Source organism: Gossypium hirsutum, chromosome A07 (genome assembly GCF_007990345.1).
Source record: "Gossypium hirsutum isolate 1008001.06 chromosome A07, Gossypium_hirsutum_v2.1, whole genome shotgun sequence".
NCBI lineage: Eukaryota > Viridiplantae > Streptophyta > Magnoliopsida > Malvales > Malvaceae > Gossypium > Gossypium hirsutum.
In genome coordinates this window covers 89,814,486-89,831,092 of record NC_053430.1, presented here as the reverse complement: position 1 = coordinate 89,831,092, position 16,607 = coordinate 89,814,486, and the positions used below count along the sequence as shown (strand labels likewise).

General features: G+C 33.9%; 3 protein-coding genes across 9 annotated transcripts; 2 read left to right on the top strand and 1 right to left on the bottom strand.

Moving 5' to 3' along the window:
* Positions 1-1,055: 1,055 nt before the first annotated feature.
* Positions 1,056-4,875, top strand: LOC121231805 (endo-1,4-beta-xylanase 5). 7 transcript variants are annotated; one of them, XR_005929860.1, is made up of 11 exons: positions 1,056-1,312; positions 1,844-2,016; positions 2,147-2,248; positions 2,343-2,489; positions 2,567-2,739; positions 3,300-3,386; positions 3,575-3,664; positions 3,807-3,861; positions 3,971-4,070; positions 4,386-4,443; positions 4,603-4,875. XR_005929860.1 is itself a non-coding variant. In XM_041116563.1 (5 exons), the coding sequence occupies exons 1-5, from the start codon at positions 1,283-1,285 to the stop codon at positions 2,582-2,584; spliced, it is 501 nt and encodes a 166-aa protein (XP_040972497.1). In that variant the 5' UTR covers positions 1,056-1,282; the 3' UTR covers positions 2,585-2,952. The 7 variants fall into 7 exon arrangements, 1 of the variants encoding a protein (XP_040972497.1); XR_005929862.1 differs by lacking the exon at positions 1,056-1,312 and adding an exon at positions 1,351-1,402; XR_005929861.1 differs by lacking the exon at positions 1,056-1,312 and adding an exon at positions 1,352-1,402 and having other exon boundaries at positions 1,813-2,016.
* A 4,871-nt stretch (positions 4,876-9,746) lies between these two features.
* LOC107956423 (uncharacterized) lies at positions 9,747-13,377 on the top strand. Its single transcript, XM_016892101.1, has 9 exons — positions 9,747-9,934; positions 10,027-10,243; positions 10,367-10,536; positions 10,794-10,954; positions 11,060-11,198; positions 11,483-11,867; positions 11,956-12,090; positions 12,280-12,555; positions 12,604-13,377. Exons 1-9 carry the CDS (start codon positions 9,747-9,749, stop codon positions 13,375-13,377), a joined length of 2,445 nt encoding a protein of 814 aa, XP_016747590.1.
* A 502-nt stretch (positions 13,378-13,879) lies between these two features.
* Positions 13,880-14,993, bottom strand: LOC121203653 (glycine-rich protein 3). The gene is made up of 2 exons (XM_041116561.1): positions 14,495-14,993; positions 13,880-14,383 (listed from the first exon to the last, which is right to left on the bottom strand). The coding sequence occupies exons 1-2, from the start codon at positions 14,610-14,612 to the stop codon at positions 14,010-14,012; spliced, it is 492 nt and encodes a 163-aa protein (XP_040972495.1). The 5' UTR covers positions 14,613-14,993; the 3' UTR covers positions 13,880-14,009.
* Between the last annotated feature and the right edge of the window lie 1,614 nt (positions 14,994-16,607).

Below are 16,607 nucleotides of genomic sequence, written 5' to 3'. Positions count from 1 at the left end.
AAAAGTGGCCTAGCTTATTTTAGAGTCAAATAGTGCTAAACTGGTCAATAAGGTCAAAAAGAGGTCGCAGAACGTCACTATTTTGGGATAGCGCATAAAGCAGGATTGCAAAGCTTTTAATATGTTTGATTCGATCCAAATTAACTGGATTAATCACAATAGTAATAATGAAGCAGATTTACTTTGTAACTTAGCCATTAAAAATAGACTTGATTTGTATTTTGATATGGATAATTTGTTGGATATTCATAACATTATTACTCATGAAGTAGTAAATTAAGGTTGACCTTTGGGTCGTTTTTTTTCAAAAAAGAAAAAACATCACCATTTAAAGGATGCAGAAAAATACTCAACAAATTAATTTTATGTAATATATAGATATAAATTCTATTCAAATTAAAAACATCAATTTTTTCCTTTTCTTTTATTTTGAATATCTTTCATTTTTTAAATTTCCATTATTTTCACTTTCTTATAATACTAATATTTTATCCATATATTTATATAGCTAAGGATAAAGGTGCCTACTCACATTTAAAAAGAACCAACAACCCTTGGACTTTCACTCCCTTATTTTCTCTCTCCTATCTTTACTTCTATATATAAAATAGTGTCCCAAGGATTTTACAGTCGAACACGTGTCCTTGTTTTTTTTGCATTGAGTAGTTTATATAGTGTTTCTGTTTTTGGTTGTGATTTTGAAAGTTAGTGGTTTTTGTTTACATTATAAAAAAGGTTTAACTTTCATCTTTATTATCTTTAAATTTCGATTAGATGTAATTTTATATTTTTATAATATTATTAATTAATTGAAATAGTTAATATGATTAATTTTTTTATTAAAATATTATATTATTATATATAATTTATACCTTTTTTCATTTCTTTTGGATTTGTCTTATTTTTTAATTATAAGATAATAGTTTAATTTCAGTTGTTAAAACTTGAGATTTAGGGCCCCTTTGGATGCAAACGCACAACAGTGCATTGAATGTTTTCCCCTCTATTATCAATCTCACTGCACTGGACTAGACTCTGGACAGCCTTTAGATGTGTTGGCTTCCAGTACAGTGAGGAATTTCTACTGCACTGGACAGCCTTAAGCTGACTGGTGCTAGAAGCTTCAGTAAAAATTTAGCAACTTCAGTTGCTTTTTCTTTTCCTCTTTTACCCATCTATTCTTCAGTTGCATTCTTCAGGTTTTTCTGATGTTTGGTTACCCTTCTTCTCCTCTTTCCCATTCCCTTTCCCCTTCCCCTTGGGTTGCAAATCAGTTTGGTCAATGACCTCTTCCGGTTCCTCCTTCATCCAGGTAAGGCTCCTTCTCCTCCTTCCGTTCTTCATTCCTTTTTCAAATCGTTGAAATCAAGGAGAAATCCAAAGACCTACATGCTCTAATCAGGTATTCCATTAAAAACTAATAGCTTTTATTTATCGATTTTTAAATGTGCATGCATATAATTATTAGAAGAAACAAATAGTTCGTTGTGGAAATTCTTATATGAGATTTTTTTTTCTTCTACTGAATTTCTGGGTTTTGTTGGAATCCTTGAAAAATATATATTTCCTTGTCAGGTCGTGATGACATTGACTAGATTGGTTGTCTTTGGATTACATTAATGACCTTTCGATTGGAAAAAGAAGTGTTGGGTCGATCTTGCTTTTGACCAATGATGAGGGTTTAGTTAATATCAGAATTATGGAATCAATTTATGTTTTTTTCCGATAATTTTAATTGTTTGCAATGATAATTGTTCAAGTGGAAAACTTTTACTGTGAATATCAGACAAATTGTATTTTGAAACATTACAGGATTGGCTTACTCTGTTTGGTGCAATTACAGCTTGGATCAAAATACAAGGTGCAAATTCAGCTCTCATTAGGGCAAGCTTGAAGACAGAAAATAGAACATATAATTGTATAGGGACTGTTTTGGCTAAGAATGGTTGCTGGTCATTTCTCAAAGGTGGATTTGTTCTTGATTCACCTTCAAATTTAGCTTTACTGCTATTCCAGGTGAACCTGTTTTCAAATCAATATAAATTTAGGCTTTTATATGTGAAAAAGATTGAGCATTAGATTATTAATGCTGTCACTAATTTTTGCTTCTAAGAACCCTTTTTTTTATAATGTCTTGGATATGCAGAACTCAGATGATAAAGACATTGATATAACAATTGATAGTTCCTCGTTACAGCCATTTACAGATCAAGAATGGAGGTTTAACCAGCAATTCATGATTAACACTGTAATTACTGTTGACACACTTTGTGAAATGATATTTCAACAATGGTAATGTTCAATATCTTAACAAAATTACTTACCGTCTATTTTTTCCCCAGCAAAGGAAGCGTGCTGTAACAATACATGTCTCAGATCAACAAGGTAATAGGTTGCAAGGAGCAGTAATAACTATAAACCAAGTCTCAAAGGATTTTCCATTTGGTTCTGCAATAGCACACACCATTCTTGGGAAATTGCCCTATCAGGTATGTGTTCATATTCATTTCTTAATACTTGTCGGACAATGCTAGCTAATTGATCTTGTTTTCTTTTTGTCCTCTAGAACTGGTTTGTTGAATGATTCAATGCAGCAATGTTTGAAAATGAACTGAAATGGTATGCAACAGAACCAGATCAAGGGAAGACCAACTACACTTTAGCTGACCAAATGCTGAAGTTTGTTAGAGCCCACCAAATAATAGCCAGAGGCCACAACATATTCTGGGAAGACCCCAAGTACACGCCTGCATGAGTGAAATTACTTTTGTCTTCTGCTAGATTAAAATGTTTTAGGCAGTTGAAACTAGCAACTGATGCAATTTCTTTCTTTGAGCATCTAATACATTAATAAGTAGTGTCGTGAAATTCTTATGAAAAACTTCTAGTTTTTGTAAAAGACAATGTTAATGAAACCCCTGCCGAGGAAATGAATGGAAATCTTTTCTAAAATGTAAATAATGGGAAAGAAATGAGGTGAAGCACATAAATCTCTTCAAGTAGCAAATATATTGTGCAGTTGTTTTGCTGAAGAATATGTGGACTTACTGTTGTATCAATTGACTGAATTCATAGTTAGTAGCAACTTAATATTATGTTCGGTAATGATTTTCCAGTGTATCCATCGCCTAGTGAGCAGTCAGCAGCTGACGGTGCTCAAAAGCAAAAGCTGGATGATGCCGACAAAAAAATTACTATTTTCTTATTCCATAATTCTATACTTTTTAGTGCTGCTAAATCCATGTATTTGCATGTTGAATTTTATATAAGCAAATTAAGTGATCAATTTACTAATGCAGGGAAGAAGCAGATGAGTTGTGCCGAACTCGGGAGGAGAAAGATGACAGTTCATGCACTGCCTCAGAAATGTTTTTTGAGCTGTTGATGTATAAACATTTTCCTTCTTTGAGCTAAATACTATTTGTTGTTTACTTATAAGTGATCTTTGAGCTGTTACCAATAGTAATTTAGATTCTTGGTCTCCAAAATGTTGGTGTATAAACAATCATGAGAAGGAAAATGTTCGTTTTGCAGCCAACAGAAATTTCATGGTTTTTATGTTTATTGATTGTAGGCTGTCAGAAAAGATAATAAACAACAGTTTAGCCTTCTTGAGGAAAATAGGGAGCTTCTGATACGTGCAAACCAAGGCCACACCATCATGGTGATGAATCTTTCTTAAAAATTTATTAATTTCTTCATGCTTTATCTGAATTGTCACCTTAGATTATTTTTAGCTGTTGTTTTGAGCATCTTTATTTATGTCTATACACTTCTAAGGAAGATATTGTATGTCACGTTGGCAGACAGTTGAGTCCGAAAGATTATTAAAACAAATCCTTTCAGCTGATGAAGTGCAATGTAAGAACATCATGTCTCTTAGATTTATGGACTTTCTTTATGCCTTTTATTTTGCATAATCCTCTTGATTTTCCCTGAGATGATTGTTTGCGTACATGGAACCTATAAGAGGAATTTGGAATCAATTTTGGAGTCGGGTTTGAAGCGCATGAAAAGATTGCATGTTCACTTTTCAAGTGGCTTGCCGACTGACGGTGAAGTGATAAGTGGTGAGATATCATGAAATTTCTCTTTACTGTTCCTCTGAACTTTGACATACGAACTCCTTCATTTTACTCTCTATTTTTAATATGCCAGCACGGTATACGTGACAAACTGCTTGGGGGTGTTATTATGCTTGTTATCTGCATTTCACTATAGGATTCATGCTAAAGATTATGAAAGGGGATTATTAAGATGCTGATATATAACGTGAATTTTAAGCGATAATGGGAAATGACAAGCACTAATCGGCATAAATTGAGTTTTAGTGAATCTAAATGCTGTACAGGGCTTATGATGATTTGTTCTTTTACCCTCTTCAGGTATGAGATGAGATGTTAAACGTTTTGATCTATCTTGATGTTAGAAAAGCTTTGGAAGGTAAGCATGCTTGCAGTTATTGCTTCGGTTCATAGAATCATGAAAGAAGCAAGTCATCTTTCTCACTTTTCTTTAGAGTCGTGGCCGAACATATATTGATTTGTTCTTGCCAAACTACGGTTCTTAAGTTGTCTTCGCTTGTTTTCTTGATGACTGCAGAAGGCATGAAGCTTTACATTTCAGACAACAAAGTGATATTGACTGAGGGTTTTGATGGGGTGGTACCTGTCAAGTGCTTTGAGAAAATAGAATCATGGCCAGACAGAAAACCTATACCTTTCTCAAATGTTTAAAATTGAATGATGAAATGATCAGCTTTTCTTTTTTTTTTTACTTTCTTTTAAACCTGTGTGATGACAAATTTGTATTTATAAAAGATGACCACCATTCATATTTGTCCAAGTCGATTACAATAAGAGTACATTTTATCTATATAAATTGTTAATCTAAGTCTGTTCAATCTTTAGACAAAATGAACCTTGCTAAACAAGTTATGCGTGCAATTTAGTTGGAGAGGTTTTTTGTTAGGTCATGTAAGACTTTTGTTGGTTAAACTATTAGAAATTCAAGAGCAAATTGGGTCCTCTAATATAAAAATAAGCAATTTAGTCCTTATATGCTTCGTTTTGAAGCAAACAAGTAACTTTTGAATAGTTTTAATATTTTTCTTATCTAAATGCTCGTGGAAAAAATTGAAAATAAACATGTCTAAAAGTTTAATCATAAAAAATCCATCTTTCTACAGAAAATATAACAAAAAAAGAAGAAGTTAAAATGAAAGAAGAAAACAACATTGAAGACCAAAATTGCTGCAATTCAAATCTAGAAACAAAATTGAAATTGAAAAAATAAAATTTACGTTCTAAATTTTAGAGTTTGAAATTGTTGATGCACAAACAATAGAATCCTAATTTGTCAATGGACAGAAAATTACTGATGAGATGAGTTGAAAGGTGCTTTACGGTCGGAAATGGAATACATAATTGGGAATATGAAGAAAAACCCTAATTCATTATGTTGTTAAGTAAATTGAACTTGGGTTGCTGATGGTAAAGTAACAATCATAAAATCAATATTCAAAGTCAAGTTCAAATATTTTAATATTTGATAGAAGAAATTTATGAAGTTTGTTGATATAATCATTAGAATATTTAATACTAAGAATTTTATTAAATTATATATTTTTGTTAAATTATATTTAATCATAATTATTTTAAATTATATTTTATAGTATTATATATTATGATTTTAGTAAATTCATATAAGAATATTTAATACTAAGAATTTTATTAAATTATATATTTTTGTTAAATTATATTTAATAATAATTATTTTAAATTATATTTTATAATATTATATATTATAATTTTAGTAAATTCATATATTCTATTAAATTATATATTTTTATTAAATTATATTTAATAATAAATTTTAATCATTTATTAATTTTGTAATTGTTAAATAATTTTAAAAACTTCTATTATATATCATTTTTAATCTAATGTCCTTAAAGGTCATTTTCTATTTTTACCTCACCGCTACAGCTGCGTTTGAATCCAAACACACACTCCACCGTTGTTTCTAATCTCACCGCTACAGTATCCAATCTCACCGCTACAATAACTAATCTCACCGCCACCGCTATTTTTAACCTCACCGAAGCTAAACACAACGCCCATCCAAACTAAGCCTTAGTCTATTTACCTTAACTTTTAACGTAATTCGGTCCTTCTACTTTAAAATATCATTAGTTAGTTTAAATATTATTAATTATTTCTATCAAAATGTTGATGTTAAATTTTTAAGAACATTATTTTATCGAAACGAGTTCGAGCTGGTGTTTTTAAAGAAAAAAAATCAACATTAGTATTTCCAAAGTTGTTTTAATTGTTACATGACTATCAAGTGATTTATTTTTTAAATTTTAAAATGTCACACCAATAAATTTAATAAAAGAATTTTAATTATGGTAATAATTGGACTTGAATTTTTAAATTTAAAAAGTAGAGGGACTAAATTCTTGAAAATAAAAGTAGAATAATTAAATTCCAAATGTATGAAGCGTATAAAAACTTAGAACATATTTTAACTTTCAAATTTTTACTCTATAATTTAAGACAAACAAATAACAACCTAGCACAAAGCTTTGCTTAAACCATACTAGTTCCCATTGAATATAACTTTTTTTTTCGTTGGTCGAGTCTTAACTCGATTGGCATGGGCATTATTACAAGTACAGGAGGATATGGGTTCGAGTGCGTTGAATTGCATTATTCTCCTATCTAAAGGTTGTTGGAGAGGAACTATGGGTAATTTTAAACATTGTATAAAAAATATAACACTTTTTTTATTTTCTTTAGATTTCCTATTATTTTGAAAATTTTTTATTTTTTAAAGTTCCTTTATTTTCACACTATGAACAATTTTATTTCTTTTTCATTATAACTTCTTATTTTAAATATATAAGTTTTTAGAAATTCACAACGTGAGTCTGCACAAGACTAGTATTAATATATATTAAGTGTGGGTTTATTTCTTCATTACATTTCTGGATGAAAAAGTGCTTTCAGAAAAAATGATGTAGAAAAGTTTTGGGAAAAAGTTGTGATTTGTTAATTTTAGCCGTAAAAAATTGTAATGTGAAGTTATAATATCTTGACACGATATTAAAAAATAAAAATAATTTAATTTAATGATATTTAAATAGTTTAATATTATGATACATGAAATATAAATTTTAAATATTTTTAAAAAATTAATATAATTTTTTGTAAAATTAATAATAAATAAAATATTAAAAAAATTAAATATTAAATTAAATAATATTTAAATAATTTATATATAAAATATAAATCAATCTATATATTTAAATACCTTTTAATTATTCCGTATAAATAATAATTTTCTTTTATAATTTTATTTCGAAACACAAAATTTAAAAATTAAAACCACTTAAATTCCACCTTTCCCTTTGACCCAAAAACCAATTATTCTTCGTTGCATTTATAGTTGAAAAATCCAACCTAAGTGTTTCACTCACTCTATGCCTATGCTCATGCAAATGCTAACACGCATCCCACTATTTTTTTCATGAGGAAAAAAAATCAAATCTCATTTATTATATCAAATTTATCTTTAATTTTAACATTATATTTTATTCTAAATATTAAATATTGTTAACTATTTTTATTAAACCTTTTACACGAATTTTTTTAAAATAATACCATTCTAATAAAAAATTATTTTAACATAATGAGTTGGAATAAACGTTTTCTTTCAAATTCATATCAACTAACTAAATTATTAAGTTTGTTGATTATTTAGATTAAATAACGACACAATTTCTATTTTTAATTATTATAAGATAATGGTAAATTTGCAGTTTTGTTTCTCTACCATACTCAGATTTGGGTTTAGCTTTTATATTATAATTTGGCATAATATAGTCCTCTACTTTTACGATGATATTAGTTAGTCCTAATAATTAACATTCTTAATTACTTTAATTAAAATGATTATGTGAATTGCTCTTAAAAACACATTTCTAATACAATATATATATTTTTGTAGGAAGTTGGAATGAGCATTTTTAAGAAAAAATTTGACCTTAACATTTTAGCTAGAATAATTAAGGGTATTAATTATTTCGAGTATCTAATGATATTATATAGAGGATTCAATTATATCAAATTAAAATATAGATACTAAATCTTAATTTTAAACATAGCAGAGGAACATAGTCGAAATTTGATCTAAAATAATCTCTGTCTAACACAATCATTTATCATTTAATTTGATAAAAAAATTGATATTTTTTTTAATTTAATTGGTATAAATAATTATATATTTACTCTAAATGGAACAAAATGACAAACTAGTAATATATAGATTCTAAGTTTTATCTTTTTAACATTCTCAATATCCCATTGATCTGTTATGTACAAGATGTGGATCTATCGAGAGCATATATCATGTTTTATTGAGATGCTCGATTGCTACAGAGGTATGGGAAGGCCTTGGACTCGTGATTGATTCTTTGACCACAGTTTCTCTTTTCAATCTAATTCTGGTTGTGAGCGATGTTGCTGCTAGAGTTTGGTTGTTGACTATAGCATGAAGCTTATGGTTGCACAGGAAACTTTATGTTTGGAAAGGTACTGTTACTTGGGAACTATCTATCATCTCGGTTGCTAATCAGTTTTTGCAGGACTGCATTGACGCTCGCAACACTTCTTGACTGGGTGAATCAGCCTGCTGAAGCAGATTGCTCCAATAGTGTGTGCTGGACTGGGCTTGAGCGGGAATGGATCAAGGGTGTTAAGGAATGAGAGCAGTTATGGAAGTTAACAGTTGGTAGTTAGAAGCTTAGCTGATTCCTGTTAGTTAGCTGTTAATAGTTAGTCAGTTGTTAAAGTCTGAGTATTATAAATTGATCAAGTTTGGCACTCTAAAAGCTATGAATGAAAAACACTATTGTGATTCAGTTTTCAATCTTTCTTGACTTCTTCCATTGATTTTTTTTTCTCTCTTTAATGGCGACTGATGCGGTTTCAGGGAATAATGGTGATAATCATCCCTCGATTCATACGACTACACCTGTAGTGGGTTCCTCCCCTGATCCTGGGTATGGTTCTTTGAGGAAAGTTCACCAGTTTCCCAAACATGATACTGTAAACCTCGGGGCGCACAACTTCCTTTTGTGGAAACAACAGATCTTGTTGATTCTTGAGGGGTACGGGCTACAAGATTTTGTTCTTGGCACTATTAGTGTTCCTACACAGTCTCTTGTTGATGACAATGGTGATCTTGTGCCTAACCCTGCTTTCTTGGTCCACAAGCAGCAAGACAAGTTGCTAGCTTCATGGTTATTATCCACAATCTCTGATGATATTTTGGTGCATCTTACTGCTGCTACTTCAAGTTTCGATGTCTGGAGCATAGTTATTCGAAGGTTTGCTACCAAATCTACTATGTCTGTTTCTACTTTATGGCATTCTTTGTATTATCAAAAGAAGGATCACCTCACTATTAAAGAGTACTTGGCCAAGATAAAAGGTCTGTGTGACACCTTGTTGGCTGCTGGTAATCCCATCTCCGAACAAGAGCAAAACAGTATTATTCTCGCTGGATTGCCAATATAGTATGAGTCCATCCGTATTGTGGCTTCAGCCATGAATGTTTCACTTGATTTCTTGCTGAAATGCTAGCTGATTGTGAAGCTCGACAGTAAGATTTAGTTTCGAGCATACATTTACAGGTTAATATAGCTCACCAAAGTCGATCCAACGACAAGGGTACTGGTCATGAAAAATATGTTGGGCAGTCTGAACGTGGCTCTCGACCATCTTTTAGGGGCTATGGTTCTTGATAATTTCGAGGAAGAGGCCGAGGAAGGAGGTTTGCTTACAATAAGCCACAATGCCAGTTGTGTGGTTGGATTGGTCACGTTGTTTAGAAATGCTATTACAGGTTTGATGAGTCATTTGAGGGGGTGTCTGATCAGCCCATGCAAGTCTATTGTCGTCAGTTCCAAGATGTGTTGAGTTCATTCTGTCGAGATTCTCCTTGTTATTCTCACCGCAGTCTTGGCTTGCAAGTTAACACTGCTTCCACGAATGAACATGAGTTGAACAAGAAGGTTTGGTACCCTGATTCTAGGGCTTCCAATCATGTTACAAGTGACCTGAATAATTTGCATGAGGCAACACTGTATACAGGTAATAACAGGCTATTCATGGGCAATGGTGCCTCTGTGCCAGTAGCCCACATTGGTTCTTCTTCTTTTGCAAGTTCCACCAAGGTTCTCCATCTGAAACGTGTGTTGCATGTTCCACAAATCTACAAAAATCTCTTATATGTTGCCCAATTTGCTAATGATAATCAAGTCTATTTTGAATTTTATCCTTTTCATTGCTTTGTGAAGGATATCAAGACAGGAACCATCTTGCTGGTGGGCCGCATACATAATGGCTTGTATCAGTTTAATTTGTCAGACTCTCAATGTCCCCGTGCTGCTGCATCAACCTTTTCTACTATTGCTCACACCACTTCACTGGAGTTACCTAGCTCTTCTAGTTTGGTTTTTGACCTATGGTACAAACGCCTTGGTCATCCTTGTAATAAGACTGTTATGACAATTCTTCAATAGTGTAATATTGTTTCAAAGCAATGTAAGATGACTTCAGTTTGTTCAGCCTATCAGCTTAGTAAATCTCATAAGCTTTTATTTTTTCCCTCAACAACGATGTACACTGCTCCTTTTGAACTACTTATAGCTGATATATGGGTCCTGCTCCTATGGCCTCTGAAGGGCATTTTTATTATATTTCTTTTGTTGATGCCTATTCCAGGTACACATGGTTATATCTTGTCAAACATAAGTCTGAGGCTTTGACTAAATTTTCCAATTTACAGAAATTGGTGGAGGTTCAAATTGGTTACAAGATTAAAGCTCTCCAAACAAATTGGGAAGGAGAGTTTCGCTCTTTTCCAAAGTTTCTTTCTCAGCTTGGTATTCATCATCATTTATCTTGTCCCCATACATCTGAACAGAATGGTCTAGTGGAAAGGAAGCATTGACATTTGGTAGATACTGGTTTGACCTTACTGGCTCAAGCTAATATGCCCATGCGTTTTTGGGCTCATGCGTTCATCAATGCTGCCTACCTTGTCAATGACTTCCAACTGCTGTTCTTGCTGGTCGATCACCCTATGAGGTGTTGCACAAGGTTGTACCTAGCTATGAGCATCTCAAGGTATTTGGCTCTAGGTGTTATCCCTATCTCCGGCCTTTAAACACTCATAAACTTCAGTTTCAGTCTAGACCATGTGTGTTTCTTGGATAGAGTCATGTTCACAAAGGATATAAGTGTCTTGATGATAACATGCGGGTGTTCCTTTTAAGGCATGTGGTGGTTGATGAGGCATGCTTCCCTTTTGCAAGCCCTACTCATTCAATCGAAGGTTCACCTAGTTTTCAACACCAGTAGTCTTCAGTTCCTGTTGTAATACCCTCTGGGAATCAACATGTTGGGTCTAGGCCATCTTCTGTTTCTTCAGCTCGGTCTGTTCCAGCTGTTGTGTCACCGACTACTCTTTCATCTTCTGGTCAGCTTCCTAAAGAGTCCACCAATCTCCATATGAGGTCTGATGTTCGTGCTTCATTAGAGGTTGTTTCTTCAAGTGATGCTGCTGCCTCGAACTCCCCTACCAATTCTCAAGAATCCTTGGCTTATTATTCTCCTGTTAATGTTCATCCTATGTTAACTAGGTCTAATAATGAAATTTTTAAACCCAAAGTTTTCACTGCTGAGCTCAGTGAAGTCGAGCCTGCTATGATTGAAGAGGCCTTGGCCAGTAAAGAATGGATGCTCGCAGCTCAGCAGGAGTATGACGCTCTTCTGAAAAATGAAACCTGTGATTTGGTTCCTTTACCTGCACACCGAAGAGTTGTGGGGTGCAAGTGGTTTTTAAGATCAAAAGGCATTCGATGGCACTATTCCTTACTACAAGGGACGCTTGGTGGTTAAAGGGTATCTACAAGAGGCCGGCATTGATTTTCAGGACACCTTTAGTCATGTTGTGAAGCTCACAACCATTTGGGTTGTCTTGGCTTTGGCTGTTCAATTCGGATGGCAACTCAGACAGGTGGACATCAACAACGCTTTTCTCAATGGTGATCTATCTGAAGACATTTATATACTTCAACCACCTGGATTTTAGCAGAACCATGGTGATAAACCATTGGTTTGAAAATTAAAGAAGGCTTTGTACAGTCTTAAATAAGCTCCTAGGGCCTAGTTTTCTAAGCTTCGCGATTTCCTGCTTTCTTCACAGTTTTCTTTAGCTAAGTCAGATGGCTCTCTATTTATTAAGAAGATTGGGAATGTTCTTTTGTACGTCTTATTTTATGTTGATGACATAATCGTGACTGGCACTCATCAGGCCAGCATTGATCAGTTTGTTACTGATTTGGATACTCGTTTTTCTCTAAAGGATTTAGGGCCTCTAAACTATTTTCTTGGCATTGAGGTCTCTCCTACCTCCAATGGGTTGTTTCTCAGCCAGAGGAAGTATGTGCTCGATCTTCTTCGAAAGGCTAAAATGGATCAGGCAAATAGCTATCCTACATCCATGGTCACGTCTTCCATTTTATCCTAGCACACTGGTTGTGTTATTGAAAATGCCTCTGAATATCGTCGCATTGTGGGAGCTCTACAGTATGTGGTCATAACCATACCAGATATCACCTTTGCTGTCAATAAAGTCTGCCAGTTCATGCATCGCCCTCTTGATCAACATTTCAGAGCAGTCAAACATATTCTTCGATACCTACAAGGTACCTTGGATTATGGTATTCGTTTTACTACAACTGCTACCTTAGATATGGTTGGCTATTCCGATGCCAATTGGGGTACTGATGTTGATGATCGAAGGTCAACCTTGGGATTTTATGTTTTTCTTGGAGGTAATCCTGTAGCCTGGGGGTCGAAAAAGCAAGTAGTTTCTCGCTCAACCGCAGAGGCTGAATATAGAGGGCTCGCTCATGCAGTTACTGAGGTGATCTGGCTGGAGTCTCTCTTGTCTGAGCTGCATGTTTCACCTTCACAAAAGGCAATAGTATGGTACGATAACTCTGGAGCTGTTGCTGTTTCTGCCAATCCCGTCATGCACTGTAAGTTTAAACATGTTGAGTTAGACTTATACTTTGATAGGGAAAAGGTTGCTGCTGGTATGCTAAGTGTGGGGCATGTTCCAGCACAGGAGCAAGTTGCAGATGTGTTTACAAAACCTCTGTCGCTGCCTTTGTTTACAAAATTCAGGTCGTGTCTTAAGGTGTTTGCGAAAAGCTGTCTGGATGCTGAAAGCATGTTGAGAAGTGAGAATCAGGATGATGGGAGCATATTAAGGAATGAGAGCAGTTATGGAAGTTAACAGTTAATAGTTAGAAGCTTAGCTGATTCCTGTTAGTTAGCTGTTAATAGTCAGTCAGTTGTTGAAGTCTGAGTATTATAAATTGATCAAGTTTGGCACTCTAAAGGCTATGAATGAAAAACACTATTGTGATTCAGTTTTCAATCTTTCTTGACTTCTTCCATAGATTTCATTAAATGGCAACACCAATGCAACAATGAACAAGGTACAGGGAGCGTCTTCTTTTGCTGCTGTTATCCACGATCATACATGGGCTTTTATCAGGGCAGTATCCGACCCTCTCCCTTATGGATCGGATGCATGTCAAGCAGAGATGTTAGCTATCCGTGAAGTATTGTCATGGCTAAAGGATGAAAGTATGATAAGGTGCTTGTTATTTCGGCTTTGAAAAACCCAACGTAAATTTAACCATGTCCAGCACATAAAGAGAGAAGATAAGCTTTAAATTTAATTAGTTCCGTGGTGGTACGTTTCGAACATGACTGTAGCAACCAATTAGGGATAAAGTAAAAGCACAATTTTATTGCTTTATACTTCCACTTACATCACTATATTAAGGAAGCATTTTCATTTAGGACGTATGCCCATTTATTTATTATCATACATGCCATCTGTAAATGCAAAAGGCTACATTAGGCGTGAGTTTCAACTTCGACAGCCTCGCCAGCATAAGAGCAGCACCTTTGGCAGCCTCTTCCGTAATTTGAACGACAGCAGCCATAGGCGCAGCCTCCTTTATAACCTCCTCCATGTCCACCGCCACCATATCCTCCGTGGCCACCACCACCATACCCTCCGTGGCCACCACCACCATACCCTCCGTGTCCACCACCATACCCTCCGTGTCCACCACCATACCCTCCGTGTCCACCACCATACCCTCCGTGCCCACCTCCATACCCTCCGTGCCCACCTCCATACCCTCCTTTACCTCCGTGTCCTCTTCCATTATAAGCTGAGCGTTTATCTTCTAGCTCAGGCTGGGTTGTTTCGGTAGCCACCTCACCTGCAAAACCAGCACTATATTAGAATATAAATGTTCGACATGGTCATTTACGCTAACATGTAGAAGCTAAATAAATAATTAAGAAGCCATGCTAGTTAATTAGTTGCAGACCATTGTTGTTTTCAGTGGTAGTTTCAGCAAGATCTCGAGCTGCCACTTCCGAAGAAATGAGAAGAACAACAGCAGCTAGAAGAGCAAGGAGAAGGAAACTCTTGGAAATGGAACCCATATTTGATTTCTTTCTTTTTTATGAAACTGATCAAAGTATTTGAAGAACCAAGTATGCTTAAACCAAGGCATTCTCTATCACTATTTATAGCCCCCGACGGGACAATATCCAATGAGAAACAAGGAAATCTGATAAAAGATTGGGGTAATATAAATGTCGACCCCGCAATGTAGCTGGGTGCTGAAGAGTTTTCAAACTTAATAACTCAGTTCCCATTGTCTGGATTCAACATGGATGTCAGAGTTTGGAAGTGGAATTTATTGGGGCACATATGATCAACAAATAGTCGAAGTTTTTACATGGAGGGTAAACAGAGGAAGGACTCTGCCTCACTGAAGTACATAAAGTTGCATGGATATTAGGGCACTTACGTGGAGAAGTTCCACAAATGGTGGTTGGGAGCAATAAATAATTTATGTCTGGCTGAACTCCTTATCCAAAGGAATTCATGGTGAACTTAATAGAATTAACTAGAGGATAAGAAACTCATATTTTTATTTATATATATTTGTTAAAAATTTGTGCAGGGCACTTACGTGGAGAAGTTCCACAAACGGTGGTTGGGAGCAATAAATAATTTATGTCTGGCTGAACTCCTTATCCAAAGGAATTCATGGTGAACTTAATAGAATTAACTAGAGGATAAGAAACTCATATTTTTATTTATATATATTTGTTAAAAATTTGTGCACAAATTTTTCAATGTTTTAACATTAGAATAAATTTTAAATTAAAAAAAACTATGATTAAAAGTTTATAATTCAAAAAATGAACAAATGTTGTCAATGTTCCAAAATTTGAATTATAAGTGTTTTTTTTTAAATTACATTGAAAATTTATATTATGAGCACTATAAGGGTGTGTTTACCATTGAATTGAAAAACATTTTTCAACCCAAACTATGATTTCAAGCAAAACATTTTGGTAAACAAACAACTTTTCAAATTATAGACCCCTGTGAAGATAAGGTGAATTTTATGGCTGAAACAGTGGCCACAACTTGAGGTAATGTTTCATTGCTTTACTTGTCTATTTTCAACGTTGATAAATTTTTTTTTAAAAAGCATTGTACTATCTATTTTGGAGATATTTGGACGAGTTAGAGCCTAAACCATGAAGACCAATTGAGTTAAAATTGAAGATTTGAAGATTGATTACTTGCAAAACAAGTAAAGTCACTTTCTATAGTTGAAAACATTGAATTATAGCGAGACTCTTATGAAATTATTATCCTATGCTGATTTTTAGCTTTACTTTAAAGAAAAAAGATTATACTATGTCTCTTATGTAAGCAAAACTTAAGTGGTATATAAACTTAAGTTTTGTCTAAGTTAAAATGTAACTAAGAGACTAAGAGAGCACAAATTTCTTCAAGTTAGGAATATTTAATGTATGTATTATTTTGTAAGCAATCAAGAGAGTCTCTTGTATTGTAAAAACCAAGCTTTTGAGGCAGAAGCTTAATGAGAGAGTGATTTAGTCTTTGTACAATGGTGAGGTCGTTAAATTGGTAAGAGTTATATTGATGTTAAGACTTAAATAATTGGTTGATTGCGATAAAGATAGTGTATCATCGCTCTAGGCAAGGCCCTGAAGATGTAGATTGAAGTCGAACTATGTAAACAATCTCAATGTTCATCTTTACATTTTTGCACTTTTAATTTTGTGGTTGAAACTGTGACCATAATTCCAAGCACTATTTTAGCCACAGTTTATGTTTGTAAAACAAGTACTCACTCTTTTCTATAATTGGTATCAGAGCCTCTTACTCAATATAAATAGTGATTATCTTGGTTGATATGCTTGCTTGTAATGAAAGGATCTTTAGTCTCATGCCGATCTATGATCGTGGAACAAATTATGAGTATTGGAAAGCTAAGATAAAAACATTCATTAAGTCAACGGATGAACGAGCTTGGAGAGTTGTTTTAACTGGATGGACACATCCCTTCACTAAAATAGAAGAAGTAAAAGCTCCCTAGGTCAAGTTGTTTT